The following is a 15,677-nucleotide window of genomic DNA, read 5'->3' as shown; positions in this document are numbered from 1 at the left end:
CCCCGTCCCGCAGCTTTCCACGCGCGCCCCACTTTACGCCTAAGGTCCTCAGTCTCTCCAGTGGGGCCCTGTCACAGGGACAATAAGCGGCCCTCCAGCCGGCGTCGCTCAGGCTGCGGACCTCACTGCAGACCCGGCCAGCGGTGCGGGGCCCAGCGGAGCCTGAGAAGGTCAAAGGCCGGAGCGCACTGCGCCTCGGGAGCACAGAGGGAGCGGAGGAGGGGCGAAGGGGATGGGTGGGGGGTGCCGCCGAGGGAGTCGCGCGTCAGAGACCCCGGCCACGGCCAGCACTCGGCTCCGGGCCCGCCCCTCACCGCGCGCCCCGCCCCGCCCCGCCTGGCTCTCCCCTCTAAAGCACCCGGCGCGCGCCTCCCACCGCCGCACTTTCACTCTCCGTCAGCCGCACTGCCCGCTCGGCGTCTGGCCCCCGACCCGCGCTCGTCCGCCCGCCCGCCCGCCCGCCCGCGCCATGAACGCCAAGGTCGTGGTCGTGCTGGTCCTCGTGCTGACCGCGCTCTGCCTCAGCGACGGTGAGTGCGCTCGGCGGGGAGGCCCTGGCGAGGCTCTGGGCTTCGGCTCCCGCCCGGGGCAGAGCCGCGGCTCCTCTGCCTGCGCCCGCAGTTTGCGCCGCCGGACACAGTGGGGGTGGAGGCAGCTCGCTTGGCTGGGCGCTCTGGTGCGGTGTCGCGTCCAAAGCCCTACTTTTGCGCCGAGGCTTTGTGACCTGCAGAGAGCGACCGCCTGACCTCAAGCTGGCTGCAGAGCGAGGTCAGCCGGGACAACTGGGCAGGAACGCCCCAAGGGAGCGTTCGGGACTGGCGCGGGAAGGCGCGAGGGTGGGGAGCCGCGGACCCTAGACCCCTGCCTGCCCACCCCCCACCCACTGCCTTCCCGCTCCGGGCTCGGTTTCCACAGGCGAATGGGCTCCGAGGTCCTGCTGCGCACAGTGCTGGAGGTCGGGCGGTGCATGGCGAGAGCGCGCTTTGCAAAGTTCGCCTCATGCCGCGACTTGAGGCTGTGAGGTCCGATGCAGCCGCGCAGCCTCCGCTCCCTGCGAAGCCGATCCTCTCCCCACACCCTCGCGGGGCTCTTGGCCAGGCGCGGGCGGGCTGCGCGGCGCAGCTGTCGGGCTCGTGCCACCCGCCAGGCCGCGCTTCTGCACAGCTCCGCGGTCCGCAGCGACGCGGACCTGGGCGCGCGTCCAGCCGCTGCCTCCCTGTCTCTTCTCGGGTTCACCTGAGAGAGGCCCAGGGACCCTCCGAGCCTCACACGCCCCCTCCCCAGCTCCCCAAACACACCTGCAGACAGGCTCTTTTGTCACCAGCCGGCCAAGCGCTTTGCCCCAGAATGAGAGCTGCAGCAAAGTTCAATCTCCAAGGCCCTGGGCCACTGGGAACCGTGGTGTCCCGTTTCACTGGGAGAGGGCTTTTTTCTTTTCTTTCGCTGAAGAGAAACTCGCTGCGCTGTCACAGGACACCGCTGCAAACCAAAATAAACTGTTGCCTCTGAACACACAAAACAAAACCCTGTGGCTCAGGCCGCTGAGCTTCCTTGGCTGTGAAGTTTCCTGCAAAGAGTTGAAGGACACTCTGAGTGCTCTTGCAGCCGCGGGCTGTGCAGGCCCAGCGCGCCTCGAGCCCTTGGCTGGGTTGGTGCAGACGTGGCCCCGGCGTCCTAGCTGGCTTGGACTGTGCGCTGGTGTGAGCAGGACCAGCGCAGCTGAGTCGGGCAGGAGAAGCTGGGCAGCCCGGGGTCGTGGCGGACTGCCTAAGTGTTAAGGACACAGACTGAAGGCAATTGGGAATGTTCGTCGTTGATGAAAAGTCCCTGAGGCTGTGTCTGCACACTGACCCCCCCCCCCCCAAGTCATGGGGCATGTTTCTAGTTTTTATTGCTGGATATTCTTCTGTTCCTGTAAGGTCTCTGGTTTGGGCAGTTATTGACTGATTGGTGGGATGAGCGCGGAGGTGTCACAGTGCGCCGCTCTGGGAAATGGTGCTGCCTCCTCTCCGGAGGGCTGGAGAGAGGATTGGAATGAGGAACCTCGGTCTTTGAGTTATGGGTGCAACTGACCTGGGGGAAGCACAGAGACGTGGGGTTCATCCCAGACTCCTCCTGGCCTGGGAAGGGTGACATGGCCCTCAGAGTTGCCCCATTGGCAGCCAAGTAACCAGGGCAGGAGCCTGGGCTCCAGGCAGATCTGCTTCTTACACACATCGCCAGAATGTTTTGTTTTGTTTTGTTTTCCCCTCACCTCACAGTGCCTATGTGCCCTCTATCCCCACACTTAGTCCTCAAGCTGCACTACAGAGAGAGCTTGGCCAGGGGTCCTGCCCCTCCCCCATTGGCTGACTTCCGTCAGGCAGCTGGGCCCCTGGGTTTCCCGGGCTTAAACTCAGGGTGGGCCCCCTTCCCAAGCCTGCTTGGAGGGGCCAGCTGGGCTCCTGTCTCTGCATTAGACTGGAGGGCTTTCTGAAAACTCCTGGAGCCAAGCTCACCCGGTCCCAAATCCGGGGTACCATCAGAGCCAGTCAGGACTCTTGCCGGTACACGGATTTACATCCAGAACGGTTGGGAAAGTTAGTCTTACTGACAAAAAGCTGGAGGAAGGAGCACATGAGGTACACACGAGACCATGTTCTTTTGGTAAGCACACCTGGGGGCTCTGTCACTTTAAAAAGACCTGTTGAAATTCACTGCTTGACAGGCGGGCCTTAGGTCCTGGGAGTAGAAGCAAGAATTGCTTTTGAAGGAAATGGATAATCCCAGGGGGTGGAGGGGGAGAGGAGAGAGAGCCTGTGTGTTGAGCTCTGAATAGGCTCTGATTTCTGGCCTCATCACCACTGCTTGTTTAGGGGGGCCAGAGGAGCTTCTCTCCTCTGGGCGCTGGAGAGTCACAGCCCCACCCATCCCAGCGGGGGCGGCTGCAGCACTTGCCCTTGGCTGCATATCTTCAAGCTCACTGTTGTCGGGAGGGGGCTTGTGCCTCACTACCGGCCTCCTATTCTCCTGCTCCACCCCCAACCCACCCCCTGCCTCAGCTTGGAAGGGCCCAAAAGAAATCCAGGGAAACCTGGAGGCACAACACTCAGGAGCGTTTAGCTCCTCAGTTACCCAGGCTGCAGGCCCCGGCCCTGGGGGTGGCTTTCCCAGGTGATCTGGTTACAGTGCAGTGCTGACTTCCCCTGCAGGGTCCCAGTGCAGCTGCTGGAAGCTGGCCCCAGAGGTGCCTTTCTGGAGTTAGATCAGGTATAACTGTGAAGGCTGCTTTAGGTCTCTCCAGTGCCATGAGTCACCAGCACCCCGATGCTCGGCTTTTTCCTGGTTTTCAGGGAGTTGCATTTGGTCCTGGGGACAAGGAAGTGGGGGGACAAGTGGTCCACTTTTCCTGCAACTTGGTGGCTGAATACACAATGGAATTCCTAGCCCACATCATCCCTCAATTGATTGCAGTCTGTAGAAAAAATAAAATAAAATAAGCCCCTTACTCAAGATTTCCTCTTACTTCCCCAGCATTCTTTCCCAAAGGTGCAGAATTTCAGAACCACAGAGGTCTCTCAGAACTTTGTAAACAGGCAAACTTAAAAAAAAAGAAAAAAGAAAAAAAATCTCTGGACCAAATACTCTTAGACATACATTTAATCTCTGATGAAAGGATCCACAAGTTCAAATAATTTGGGGTATTAAGTGGGGCTTGGATAAAATCTGCAAGGAAAAAAGAAAAACAAAAAGCACACACAAATCCCAGCCCTCCAGGGCTTGCAATCCTATATTTAAAGGGTGAGCAGTGGGTTCTGCAGGAGCCCCTTGCTAATTTACACTAATGAGTGTCAATTATGGCATTTTGTAAATTGGTGATTTTGCAAAGATCTTAATACAATTCCTGAGGCTACAGCATCCCTGCCTAGGCAATGAAAACCACATTTAACTCCAGCTCCACTAATCTCTAAGCCTTGGGGAAAGTGCTGGGCAGAAGGTGGGTCCTTGGCCTGCTCTCAGGGGACTCACAGGTAGGAAGCCAGCCAGGATTCTTTTGTGCCTTCCAGAGCTTTAGGTGAATGTGAGGAGGGGTCTCTGGGGTGGGGGAGGGCAGCATTCCTGAGTGCTACTGTGCTTCCTGGCTAGAGGCCTGTGCCAGAGGAGAGAGGCCAGGGAGCCTGGAGCCTCTTGTCCCCCTTTCTTTTCCCTGAGTAGGGAGATCTTTCTCAGTTGTCCCTTGAGGAATTTTTTTTACAAAGAGTAACTGGGAATTTCAGTACCTTGGACTGAAACCGTTATCTACTATAATTACTACCTTTATCTTGAGACACTGAGCAGGTGGCTTCTAATTTAATCTCCCCCCTCATCTAGGCTCCAGCTCTCCCCAGGCCTGTTGGGCTCCTTGCCCTGTAGAAGCTGAGCCTGAGCTCAGCCAGAACTCACTGTGTTGCCTGAGGAGATGGCCTTTCCCAACATACACCAGTAACCTGGAACTTACCCCAGTGATGCCGTCTCTTGATCCTTAATCGCTGCACCAACTGCTGCAGCCCAGACACACATTACCAAAATCTGGCAGGGTAGTAAAGTGCCTTGTTGTCCTTACCTCTTCTAGGGAAGCCCGTCAGCCTGAGCTACAGATGCCCATGCCGATTCTTCGAAAGCCATGTTGCCAGAGCCAACGTCAAGCATCTCAAAATTCTCAACACTCCAAACTGTGCCCTTCAGATTGTGTAAGTCTTGAAATTGAACATCATCTAACGGACATAGTTGCATCTAACGAACATAGTAACATCTAACTGGAGTCTTATTAAAGGTGTAGAGGTGACAAGCCAAGTGTCCAACCTTGAACTTGGCATAATTAGTGGCAGCTATTCTTATCATGAGGACCTTTAGTATGCCACCAGGCATTAATTTTAAAAGCCGCTCTTGGCCTGGGCACCCTGCTGTGCTCGTAGTAGTTCTCTCTTCTTTCCAAACCTGTGTTCTTCAGCACAGCACAGCTGGATGCTGGAGAAACTATGGGCTTCACCAAGGTTTTGGTTGAAGCCTAGTAAATTAGCCAGCCCTTAGCTAATAACAGTGATAACTGGCCTGCCAGTTTCGGGGATCTGATGCCCTACATTAACTCACAAGACCCAAATGCAGCTTAAGTCCTCTTTAACCATTGGGTGAAACTTCAACATTTTCAGCTCACTTGCCTGTATTTTCTCAAGTACAACATACGAGGTTTTGGTGTTATTTGGTGTGGATGGCAGCCACTAACATTTGATTTTATTCATTTGGGAAACAAAGAACAAAATCACACATCCACAAGACAGGAAGATCTCAGCTGGGTACAGAAGACCACAAGAAATGCGGGAAGAAAGCCATGTGCTTGAAAGCCCATAGCTTGGCCCTCTCATGCTCAAGAGGTCCTGTGTCTGAACACGGGGAAGCGAGGGCTCAGGGAGTCTCCTGGAGAGGATTTGATTGCTCAGAAGTTCTAGTGCTAAAAATGGGGTGGGGAGACAGCAGTTGGAACCAAAGCTACAACTTTCCCAAGACTTTTCCACCCAACACCAACTGTTTTTACTTTTGATTTTAGAAAACTGTTTTTAGTTTTGAGTTAACCCTTTACTGCCTTGAATGTGTTTGTTATTTACAGTATGTTTTAGGGCCCTAGAAAATGAATGTTTTTTCAGTACTTTGCCTACAACATGATACTTTATCTCTTGTGAAGAGTATTTTAAAGATGCTCAATTTAGCTAGCTTGGACCTGCTTTACAGCACTGATCATGCTGGTTTACCGGCCTGGAAATGCACCTTGAAGTTGAAGATGCCAAATACAATTCTCAGGTCTGAGCAGACACTAAATTAACAAAGAGCAGGCCCCAGATTTGGACCCCAATGTGGGTTGCTCCGAGCCACACCCACCTCTGCACCCCTCTTCACCTAATGGACAGGCTGCTTGAAGACTCCCTGGGTGCCCCTGAGCCACTGTGCTGGGGCTTAGCTGTCCTCAAGACCCTTAAGTACTTGGGCTGCATGAGATTACCTGGCACCAAAGGGCTTTCTGGCAAGAGATCCAGAGAGATGAAATCAGGCCCTCCCCAGGAGTTTGCATGTAGGGAAGCTTTTAAGAGTGTGAACTTTTAAAAAACAAATGAGACCAAGAAACATTCAGTGAACCTGTAAAATCTTTCTAGAAACTATTTTCTGGTAAGCCACCTGCACTGCCCCTCCCCTCCCTGGCTGGTCACCCTCCCGGTCAGACCGCGGTGACTTCTGGCAGGCCTCCTTCCTCCAGGCTTCCTCATGCCCATCCTTAAGTCGGCCCTATATCTATCAAGATGACCCATCCAAATAAACCTCTTCTCTGTTGCTCTCCATTCTCCCCTCCCCAGGTGCCTAGAGCATCCTGTCCTCCCCTTCCTCAGTGTCCTCTGTGTGCTTTGATGACCCCCCTGGCGTATTTGCTCCTGATTTTCCCTTCCCGTTTATTTACTCTCCAAGCTCCTACTTATCCTTCAAAGGCAGCTCAAATGCTCCCTTACATGAATTCCCCTGCACTGCCCCGGAAAGACTTCTGTTCACATTTCCATGTCTCTGCAATGGAACTTCCTGCACTGCCAGCGCTGAGCTTTCCCCAGCACACCGCGAGCACCTCTGGAGCCTGAGCGTACCAAGTGGAGCACGAGGTGCCAGCGAGGGCCCTAGATGGGTGTTGGGGGAGCGGATGCACACGTTGCAGCCGCGCCTTCCTCCTGTGCAGCCGCACACTGTTGCCATTCTGTTTTCACAGAGCCCGGCTGAAGAACAACAACAGACAAGTGTGCATTGACCCGAAGCTAAAGTGGATTCAGGAGTACCTGGAGAAAGCTTTAAACAAGTAAGCACAACAGCCAAAAAGGACTTTCCGCTAGACCCACTCGAGGAAAACTAAAACCTTGTGAGAGATGAAAGGGCAAAGACGTGGGGGAGGGGGCCTTAACCATGAGGACCAGGTGTGTGTGTGGGGTGGGCACATTGATCTGAGATCGGGCCTGAGGTTTGCCAGCATTTAGACCCTGCATTTATAGCATACGGTATGATATTGCAGCTTATATTCATCCATGCCCTGTACCCGTGCACGTTGGAACTTTTATTACTGGGGTTTTTCTAAGAAAGAAATTGTATTATCAACAGCATTTTCAAGCAGTTAGTTCCTTCATGATCATCACAATCATCATCATTCTCATTCTCATTTTTTAAATCAACGAGTACTTCGAGATCTGAATTTGGCTTGTTTGGAGCATCTCCTCTGCTCCCCTGGGGAGTCTGGGCACAGTCAGGTGGTGGCTTAACAGGGAGCTGGAAAAAGTGTCCTTTCTTCAGACACTGAGGCTCCCGCAGCAGCGCCCCTCCCAAGAGAAAGGCCTCTGTGGCACTCAGATACCGACCGGGGCTGGGCGCCGCCACTGCCTTCACCTCCTCTTTCAACCTCAGTGATTGGCTCTGTGGGCTCCATGTAGAAGCCACTATTACTGGGACTGTGCTCAGAGACCCCTCTCCCAGCTATTCCTACTCTCTCCCCGACTCCGAGAGCATGCTTAATCTTGCTTCTGCTTCTCATTTCTGTAGCCTGATCAGCGCCGCACCAGCCGGGAAGAGGGTGATCGCTGGGGCTCGTGCCCTGCATCCCTCTCCTCCCAGGGCCTGCCCCACAGCTCGGGCCCTCTGTGAGATCCGTCTTTGGCCTCCTCCAGAATGGAGCTGGCCCTCTCCTGGGGATGTGTAATGGTCCCCCTGCTTACCCGCAAAAGACAAGTCTTTACAGAATCAAATGCAATTTTAAATCTGAGAGCTCGCTTTGAGTGATTGGGTTTTGTGATTGCCTCTGAAGCCTATGTATGCCATGGAGGCACTAACAAACTCTGAGGTTTCCGAAATCAGAAGCGAAAAAATCAATGAATAAACCATCATCTTGCCACTACCCCCTCCTGAAGCCACAGCAGGGTTTCAGGTTCCAATCAGAACTGTTGGCAAGATGACATTTCCATGCATAAATGCGATCCACAGATGGTCCTGGTGGTATTTGTAACTTTTTGCAAGGCATTTTTTATATATATTTTTGTGCACATTTTTTTTTTATGTTTCTTTAGAAAACAAATGTATTTCAAAATATATTTATAGTCGAACAATTCATATATTTGAAGTGGAGCCATATGAATGTCAGTAGTTTATACTTCTCTATTATCTCAAACTACTGGCAATTTGTAAAGAAATATATATGATATATAAATGTGATTACAGCTTTTCAATGTTAGCCACAGTGTATTTTTTCACTTGTACTAAAATTGTATCAAATGTGACATTATATGCACTAGCAATAAAATGCTAATTGTTTCATGGTATAAACCTCCTACTGTATGTGGGAATTTATTTACCTGAAATAAAATTCATTAGTTGTTAGTGATGGAGCTCATAGACGTTTCTGGTTTATATAGTTAAGCCTGCCTGCAGTCAGGTGTCTGAGACCCCTTCTCACAGCCCATGTGTGACAGTGTATGGGCTTTTCTCACGAGCAGATTAGATCTGCAGCTCAAGTTTTTGGATTTTTTTTTTTTTTTTTTTAAACCCGATTGAAATAGCAGTGCTGGTTTTCTGAAGAATAATATTTGACTCACTAATTCGTCTTCCCTCCCTCCTCCTCCTTGGTTCTCCTAACATCCCCATGTAATCCCCAGAGACTCAACCCTAGTAATATCAACCTTTTACATTTTCCCATGTAAAAATCCCATGACTCCAGGCCATGGTTAATATGAAGCTTTCACAGGGACAGGTGGCCTCACCCCATAAATCATTAAATACCATTCAGCTTGAATCATTTTAATGTGACAGTCACGAGCCAGTTGCTCTAATAAAATTCTGCTAACCAGCTCTCTCCTTTGCTCTCCAGAACAATCGCATTCATTCCCAGGAGTGTTCACAGGCGTCTAGAAAGGGGAAGGTGGGACCACTGCCTTTTTTCTCCTCTTCTGAATGGCAGTCTGAACCTGGGGCCTGCAGCCTCCAAAACGTTATTCAATTTGAAATGCAGACATTTCTTAGAGAAAGCTAAGAGTTCAGCCCTGCATTGAGAAGAAGAAAAAGTCCCATGAGAGCAGGGCAGGGTGGGGTGACAAGGACCACGATGGCCAGCCTGGCCCTGGGTGTACCCTGAGATGTGGATTCCTTGTCCCCAGTGGGAATCAGGTTCAGGTTGGCAGATTGGCAGTCGCTGTAACCCATTCACAAAGGTGTTCTAGGAGCCCACTGAACATTTGTTTGAATGGAAGGAAATGTCCAATTTATTTTAATGAATTACTGATAAACAGTGCTTTGACCAGGGGCCTCCAGGCCTGAGACTGAAGGCACAGTTTAACCAGTACACGGGCCAGTGTTAAATCTTATGCAGACTGAGACGAACTTTTGTTTATTTCCACATTATTAATGGTTCTACTAATTTTATCTAAGGGGGCGCAGAGAAGAAAAAGTGGGGAAAAAAGAAAAGATAGGAAAAAAGAAGCGACAGAAGAAGAGAAAGGCTGCCCAGAAAAGGAAAAACTAGTTATCTGCCACCTCGAGATGGACCACAGTTCACTTGCTCTCGGCGCTTTGTAAATTTGCTCGATCCTCCTCCAGGACAGACCCCCATGCAGACTGGGCAGGGGCTCAGACTTCCGTGGGGCAGCAGTGCTTTGCTGCCCTGCCAGCCACACCGGCTTCTGTATTTATGTGCTTTTTAAGGCCCTTATTGGTCTGCTAAGTTATGAAGAAAGTAGTTGTGCAGAGACTGGGGCGGGGGTCTGTGACGCGGAGCCTGTGTGCTCAGGACTCTGTCCAGAATAGCCTGGGAGCTCCAGGAATGCCCAGGTTGCTGAGCCCCCCAGCCCGCCCTCCACTTCCTCTCTTAGAAGTCCTGCGCTCAATGGGGAGCTCACCAGCTCCACACACTTGCAGTCTGCATTCCTGTGGAGACCAGGCTGTGGCCACCTGGCCAGTGTGCAGGGCCACCTGCTAGCCCAGCAGAGGTGGCCTTGCCAGGAAGGGGGTGTGCCACCCCTCTGTGGCCCTCAGGAAAGGTGAAAACTGACTGACCCTTAGGAATGGGCCCTGGCTTTTTCCAAATACCCGTTGCCTTTCCCTCCAGCACTCTGCCACCTGGGAAGGGGCTTCTTCAGCCCCTCCTTCCTGGGTTGTGGGAGTGGCTTTATCCCTAAGCCCGGGTGGGTTTCTGCAAACTGTGTGGGGTGAGCCGGAGGGAATGCCGCATTCTCAGAGAGCAGATGTGGAAACACTTCTCAGGGAGCTCCTCTTTGGGCAATTCTCTTTAGAGTCTTTAAACGGGTCCCCCACGTGGAGGACAGATGTGCTATGGAACTTTGCAAGGGTCCTGAATCCCTGGGGATCCCAGCCTGTCCCCTCCCGCTTCCTGCGTGATGGTGTGTGCTCCAGCTGCAGGGCACAGCTGCCTCTGTCCTCATTCATGGGAAATACCTTATCTGCCTAAAGCAAATACCACTTAAGCTCTAGAACTTTCCTGCACCCTCCTTCCCTGCCCATGTAGATGTATGTGTGAGATTTTTTGGCAAGTTTCTCTAATCTGGACCGGGAGGATGGAAGAGCAAGGACCCCATTTCAGTAGTGCTCGGAAAAAGGATGCGTTGAATTTCTCAGCCCTTCTCCACCTCACATAAACACCCGCCCACCCTGCACCCGGATCCTGGGTCATAATTTTAATAAATGCAGAAAGAGGAAGTGGTTGGAGGATGGAGCACATGGAATTCAGGAGAAAACCCACAAAGACCCCTGCATGTCAGACACACCCTGTCCCGGAGCGTGGTGTCCCCTTGAGCTTTAATGAGCTCCCTGTGATCACAGCCATGCCTTCTCCTCCTTGGGGAGGTGTCCTAGGATGCTTCAGCCAAAGACCTTTGTTTCCCGCTGCTATCTCTTTTACCTGGACAACTCTCCTGGCCCACGTTCCTCTTGCCAGCACTGGGGGTCACAGGCCTGAGCCCTGGGTACAGGGGTGCCCTAGTCTTCTGCCCTCCCCACCTCTTAAGGCACAGAGCTGTTGGGTGGGCTGCCTGGGGCTGCCATCCTTCCCGTGGAAGCCAGTAGCCACTCTAGTCCATGGGACTCTTGACAAAAGCACCCCGAGAGGGCAAACCTGTGCCCCCATACTTGCCTGCATTCTTCGGACTCCACATGCAGCAGGGCTCTGTGCCTGGGGAGGGGTGGCCAGTCTGTCCTGGTCAGTATGAAAAGCTGTTGGCCCCCTAGGGACAGAGGGCCCAGCTAAGGCTGCCTGAGGATACAAACTGCTTGCTATCCCACTCCTGGGGAGCAGGGTCTGCAGGGACTGAGAGTGGGTCCCACCTTGAGAACGCATGCAAGGTCCGTCCTGTCTTGATGTCTTGATGTGACTGTACATGCCCTGGGGGCTCACTGTGGTTTACAAGTGGCTTGTGAAGCTCCTGGGAGCAGGTGGTACACCCAGTGCTGAAGACAGGGTCGCCGTGGAAGAGCGAAGAGCCTGACCGGGATTCCTGGTGGGTTGAAACTAGGAAGTGCTCATACCAGTCAGAGCCAAATGAAGGGTGCGCTATGGTCACTGCTCTGTCCAGCATGCGTTCCTCCTGGGAGGTCCTGGCCACCTGTGCACCCACCCCTGTGCCACCTCCAGCAGTCCCACCTGGGGCCACCTGCGGTGGCATGGCCCCTGGCTGAGAGGCCCCGAGGGCGAAGGGTTACTGGAAGCCACGAAAGTGCCTCTTGGGACAGCCAAGGCCAGGATGCAGGGCAGCAGCATCCTGAGCCTCAGCCCCACGCCGGTGCCGGGTAAGCAGTGTGCCCTGTCCCCGTCGTATGACCACTCTGATGGGCCTCTCTGTGCCTTCGTGCGTCTGCCACGCCCAGTGCTTGCCACGTGTCTGTCCTCTGCTTTCTGCCATCCATGGGTCCCTCCGCTTCAGCCTGGCTGCGTCTCGCACTCCCCTCCCGTCTGTTGTCGCAGGGCCTCTGAAGGGAGATGCATGGCCAAGGTGGCAACTTGGAAGTAGGGATTGGCCCCAGGGCCTCCGCGCAGGCCCCTGTCCTGCTGGAGCTGGCTGGGTGTGGGGGGAACCTGCCTTAATGGTGTTTCCCTCTGTTCTTGTCAACAGGAGGTTCAAGATGTGAGAGGGTCAGACGCCTGAGGAACCCTTACAATAGGAGCCCAGCTCTGAAACCAGTGTTAGGGAAGGGCCTGCCACAGCCTCCCCTGCCAGGGCAGGGCCCCAGGCATTGCCAAGGGCTTTGTTTTGCACACTTTGCCATATTTTCACCATTTGATTATGTAGCAAAATACATGACATTTATTTTTCATTTAGTTTGATTATTCAGTGTCACTGGCGACACATAGCAGCTTAGACTAAGGCCATTATTGTACTTGCCTTATTAGAGTGTCTTTCCACGGAGCCACTCCTCTGACTCAGGGCTCCTGGGTTTTGTATTCTCTGAGCTGTGCAGGTGGGGAGACTGGGCTGAGGGAGCCTGGCCCCATGGTCAGCCCTAGGGTGGAGAGCCACCAAGAGGGACGCCTGGGGGTGCCAGGACCAGTCAACCTGGGCAAAGCCTAGTGAAGGCTTCTCTCTGTGGGATGGGATGGTGGAGGGCCACATGGGAGGCTCACCCTCTTCTCCATCCACGTGGGAGCCGGGTCTGCCTCTTCTGGGAGGGCAGCAGGGCTACCCTGAGCTGAGGCAGCAGTGTGAGGCCAGGGCAGAGTGAGACCCAGCCCTCATCCCGAGCACCTCCACATCCTCCACGTTCTGCTCATCATTCTCTGTCTCATCCATCATCATGTGTGTCCACGACTGTCTCCATGGCCCCGCAAAAGGACTCTCAGGACCAAAGCTTTCATGTAAACTGTGCACCAAGCAGGAAATGAAAATGTCTTGTGTTACCTGAAAACACTGTGCACATCTGTGTCTTGTTTGGAATATTGTCCATTGTCCAATCCTATGTTTTTGTTCAAAGCCAGCGTCCTCTGTGACCAATGTCTTGATGCATGCACTGTTCCCCCTATGCAGCCGCTGAGCGAGGAGATGCCCCTTGGGCCCTTTGAGTGCAGTCCTGATCAGAGCCGTGGTCCTTTGGGGTGAACTACCTTGGTTCCCCCACTGATCACAAAAACATGGTGGGTCCATGGGCAGAGCCCAAGGGAATTCGGTGTGCACCAGGGTTGACCCCAGAGGATTGCTGCCCCATCAGTCCTCCCTCACATGTCAGTACCTTCAAACTAGGGCCAAGCCCAGCACTGCTTGAGGAAAACAAGCATTCACAACTTGTTTTTGGTTTTTAAAACCCAGCCCACAAAATAACCAATCCTGGGCATGAAGATTCTTTCCCAATTCATATCTAACCTCATCTTCTTCACCATTTGGCAATGCCATAATCTCCTGCCTTCCTCCTGGGCCCTCTCTGCTCTGCGTGTCACCTGTGCTTCGGGCCCTTCCCACAGGACATTTCTCTGAGAGAACAATGTGCTACATGAAGAGTAAGTCAACCTGCCTGACATTTGGAGTGTTCCCCTTCCACTGAGGGCAGTCGATAGAGCTGTATTAAGCCACTTAAAATGTTCACTTTTGACAAAGGCAAGTACTTGCAGGTTTTTGTTTTGTTTTTCATTCAGTCTTACGAATACTTTTCCCCTTTGATTAAAGACTCCAGTTAAAAATTTTTATGAAGAAAGTGGAAAACAAGGAAGTCAAAGCAAGGAAACTATGTAACATGTAGGAAGTAGGAAGTAAATTATAGTGACGTAATCTTGAATTGTAACTGTTTTTGAATTTAATAATCTGTAGGGTAATTAGTAACATGTGTTAAGTATTTTCATAAGTATTTCAAATTGGAGCTTCATGGCGGAAGGCAAACCCATCAGCAAAAATTGTCCCTTAAACAAAAATTAAAATCCTCAATCCAGCGATGTTATATTGAAAAAATAGAGCCTGAGGGATCTTTACTAGTTATAAAGATACAGAACTCTTTCAAAACCTTTTGAAATTAACCTCTCACTATACCAGTATAATTGAGTTTTCAGTGGGGCAGTCATTATCCAGGTAATCCAAGATATTTTAAAATCTGTCACCTAGAACTTGGATGTACCTGCCCCCAATCCATGAACCAAGACCATTGAATTCTTGGTTGAGGAAACAAACATGACCCTAAATCTTGACTACAGTCAGGAAAGGAATCATTTCTATTTCTCCTCCCTGGGAGAAAATAGATAAGAGTAGAAACTGCAGGGAAAATTATTTGCATAACAATTCCTCTACTAACAATCAGCTCCTTCCTGGAGACTGCCCAGCTAAAGCAATATGCATTTAAATACAGTCTTCCATTTGCAAGGGAAAAGTCTCTTGTAATCTGAATCTCTTTTTGCTTTCGAACTGCTAGTCAAGTGCGTCCGCGAGCTGTTTACTAGGGATCCCTCATCTGTCCCTCCGGGACCTGGTGCTGCCTCTACCTGACACTCCCTTGGGCTCCCTGTAACCTCTTCGGAGGCCCTCGCTGCCAGCTCTGTATCAGGACCCAGAGGAAGGGGCCAGAGGCTCGTTGACTGGCTGTGTGTTGGGATTGAGTCTGTGCCACGTGTTTGTGCTGTGGTGTGTCCCCCTCTGTCCAGGCACTGAGATACCAGCGAGGAGGCTCCAGAGGGCACTCTGCTTGTTATTAGAGATTACCTCCTGAGAAAAAAGGTTCCGCTTGGAGCAGAGGGGCTGAATAGCAGAAGGTTGCACCTCCCCCAACCTTAGATGTTGTAAGTCTTTCCATTGGATCTCATTGGACCCTTCCATGGTGTGATCGTCTGACTGGTGTTATCACCGTGGGCTCCCTGACTGGGAGTTGATCGCCTTTCCCAGGTGCTACACCCTTTTCCAGCTGGAAGAGAATTTGAGTGCTCTGATCCCTCTACAGAGCTTCCCTGACCCATTCTGAAGGAGCCCCATTCCTGGGAAATATTCCCTAGAAACTTCCAAATCCCCTAAGCAGACCACTGATAAAACCATGTAGAAAATTTGTTATTTTGCAACCTCGCTGGACTCTCAGTCTCTGAGCAGTGAAGGATTCAGTGTTAAATGTGATGAATACTGTATTTTGTATTGTTTCAATTGCATCTCCCAGATAATGTGAAAATGGTCCAGGAGAAGGCCAATTCCTATACGCAGCATGCTTTAAAAAATAAATAAGAAACAACTCTTTGAGAAACAACAATTTCTACTTTGAAGTCATACCAATGAAAAAATGTATATGCACTTATAATTTTCCTAATAAAGTTCTGTACTCAAATGTAGCCACCAACAGTTTGAAATTAGTGTTACTACTTGGAATTTTCTGGACGTGCTTTTTTTCCCCTCAAACCCAAAACTGAGGGTTGTGTAATCCTGGCTACAGTGGTTCATGGAAAACAGGGCATTGTAATCATGCTAATCACAGCTGAGAATTCTGGAGGCATACTTGCCTCTTCTGGACAGCTGATCCTTAGCAGGGAAAGGTGCTCCCTTTTCTCTGAGTGTCTTTGATTTTGCTAGAATTGCTTCTGAAAGGCCAGCCTGTCCTCCACTCCACAAGGGATGGTTTTGTGCAAGGGTCTCAGGTATTTCTTGACAGCTGTGAGGAGGGAAGCTTCCACTCTGCCCTTCTCAGTCCTG

At 51.7% G+C, this 15,677-nt stretch overlaps 2 protein-coding genes across 5 annotated transcripts; both read left to right on the top strand.

The window, feature by feature from the left end:
• Positions 1 to 246: 246 nt before the first annotated feature.
• On the top strand, positions 247 to 15,319 carry CXCL12 (C-X-C motif chemokine ligand 12). Of its 4 annotated transcripts, none has more exons than XM_016918157.3 (4): positions 295 to 530; positions 4,592 to 4,709; positions 6,761 to 6,847; positions 12,147 to 15,319. In XM_016918157.3, exons 1-4 carry the CDS (start codon positions 470 to 472, stop codon positions 12,160 to 12,162), a joined length of 282 nt encoding a protein of 93 aa, XP_016773646.1. In that variant the 5' UTR covers positions 295 to 469; the 3' UTR covers positions 12,163 to 15,319. The 4 variants fall into 4 exon arrangements, with proteins under 4 accessions (XP_016773648.2, XP_016773646.1, XP_016773645.1 ...); XM_016918156.4 differs by having other exon boundaries at positions 330 to 530; positions 9,454 to 15,319; XM_016918158.4 differs by lacking the exon at positions 12,147 to 15,319 and adding an exon at positions 7,579 to 7,884 and having other exon boundaries at positions 330 to 530.
• Positions 724 to 1,594, top strand: LOC134807139 (uncharacterized; the record flags this gene model as incomplete). The annotated part of the gene is made up of 1 exon (XM_063781462.1): positions 724 to 1,594. A coding segment is annotated over one exon (786 nt), but the record flags the coding sequence as incomplete, so codon positions are not given.
• Positions 15,320 to 15,677: the final 358 nt, after the last annotated feature.

This window comes from Pan troglodytes, chromosome 8, assembly GCF_028858775.2.
Source record: "Pan troglodytes isolate AG18354 chromosome 8, NHGRI_mPanTro3-v2.0_pri, whole genome shotgun sequence".
In the NCBI taxonomy this organism is placed as follows: Eukaryota; Metazoa; Chordata; class Mammalia; order Primates; family Hominidae; genus Pan; species Pan troglodytes.
The sequence above is the reverse complement of the archived record's forward strand: the minus strand, read 5'-3'. Positions and strand labels throughout refer to the sequence as shown.

What these genes read in the sequence shown, in the direction of transcription:
- CXCL12 (XM_016918158.4), top strand. Translation starts at nt 470, where the DNA reads ATGAACGCCAAGGTCGTGGTCGTGCTGGTCCTCGTGCTGACCGCGCTC. An exon ending in AACTGTGCCCTTCAGATTGT is followed by an intron (nt 4,710 to 6,760) that starts GTAAGTCTTGAA and finishes CTGTTTTCACAG; the next exon opens with AGCCCGGCTGAAGAACAACA. An exon ending in CTGGAGAAAGCTTTAAACAA is followed by an intron (nt 6,848 to 7,578) that starts GTAAGCACAACA and finishes TCATTTCTGTAG; the next exon opens with CCTGATCAGCGCCGCACCAG.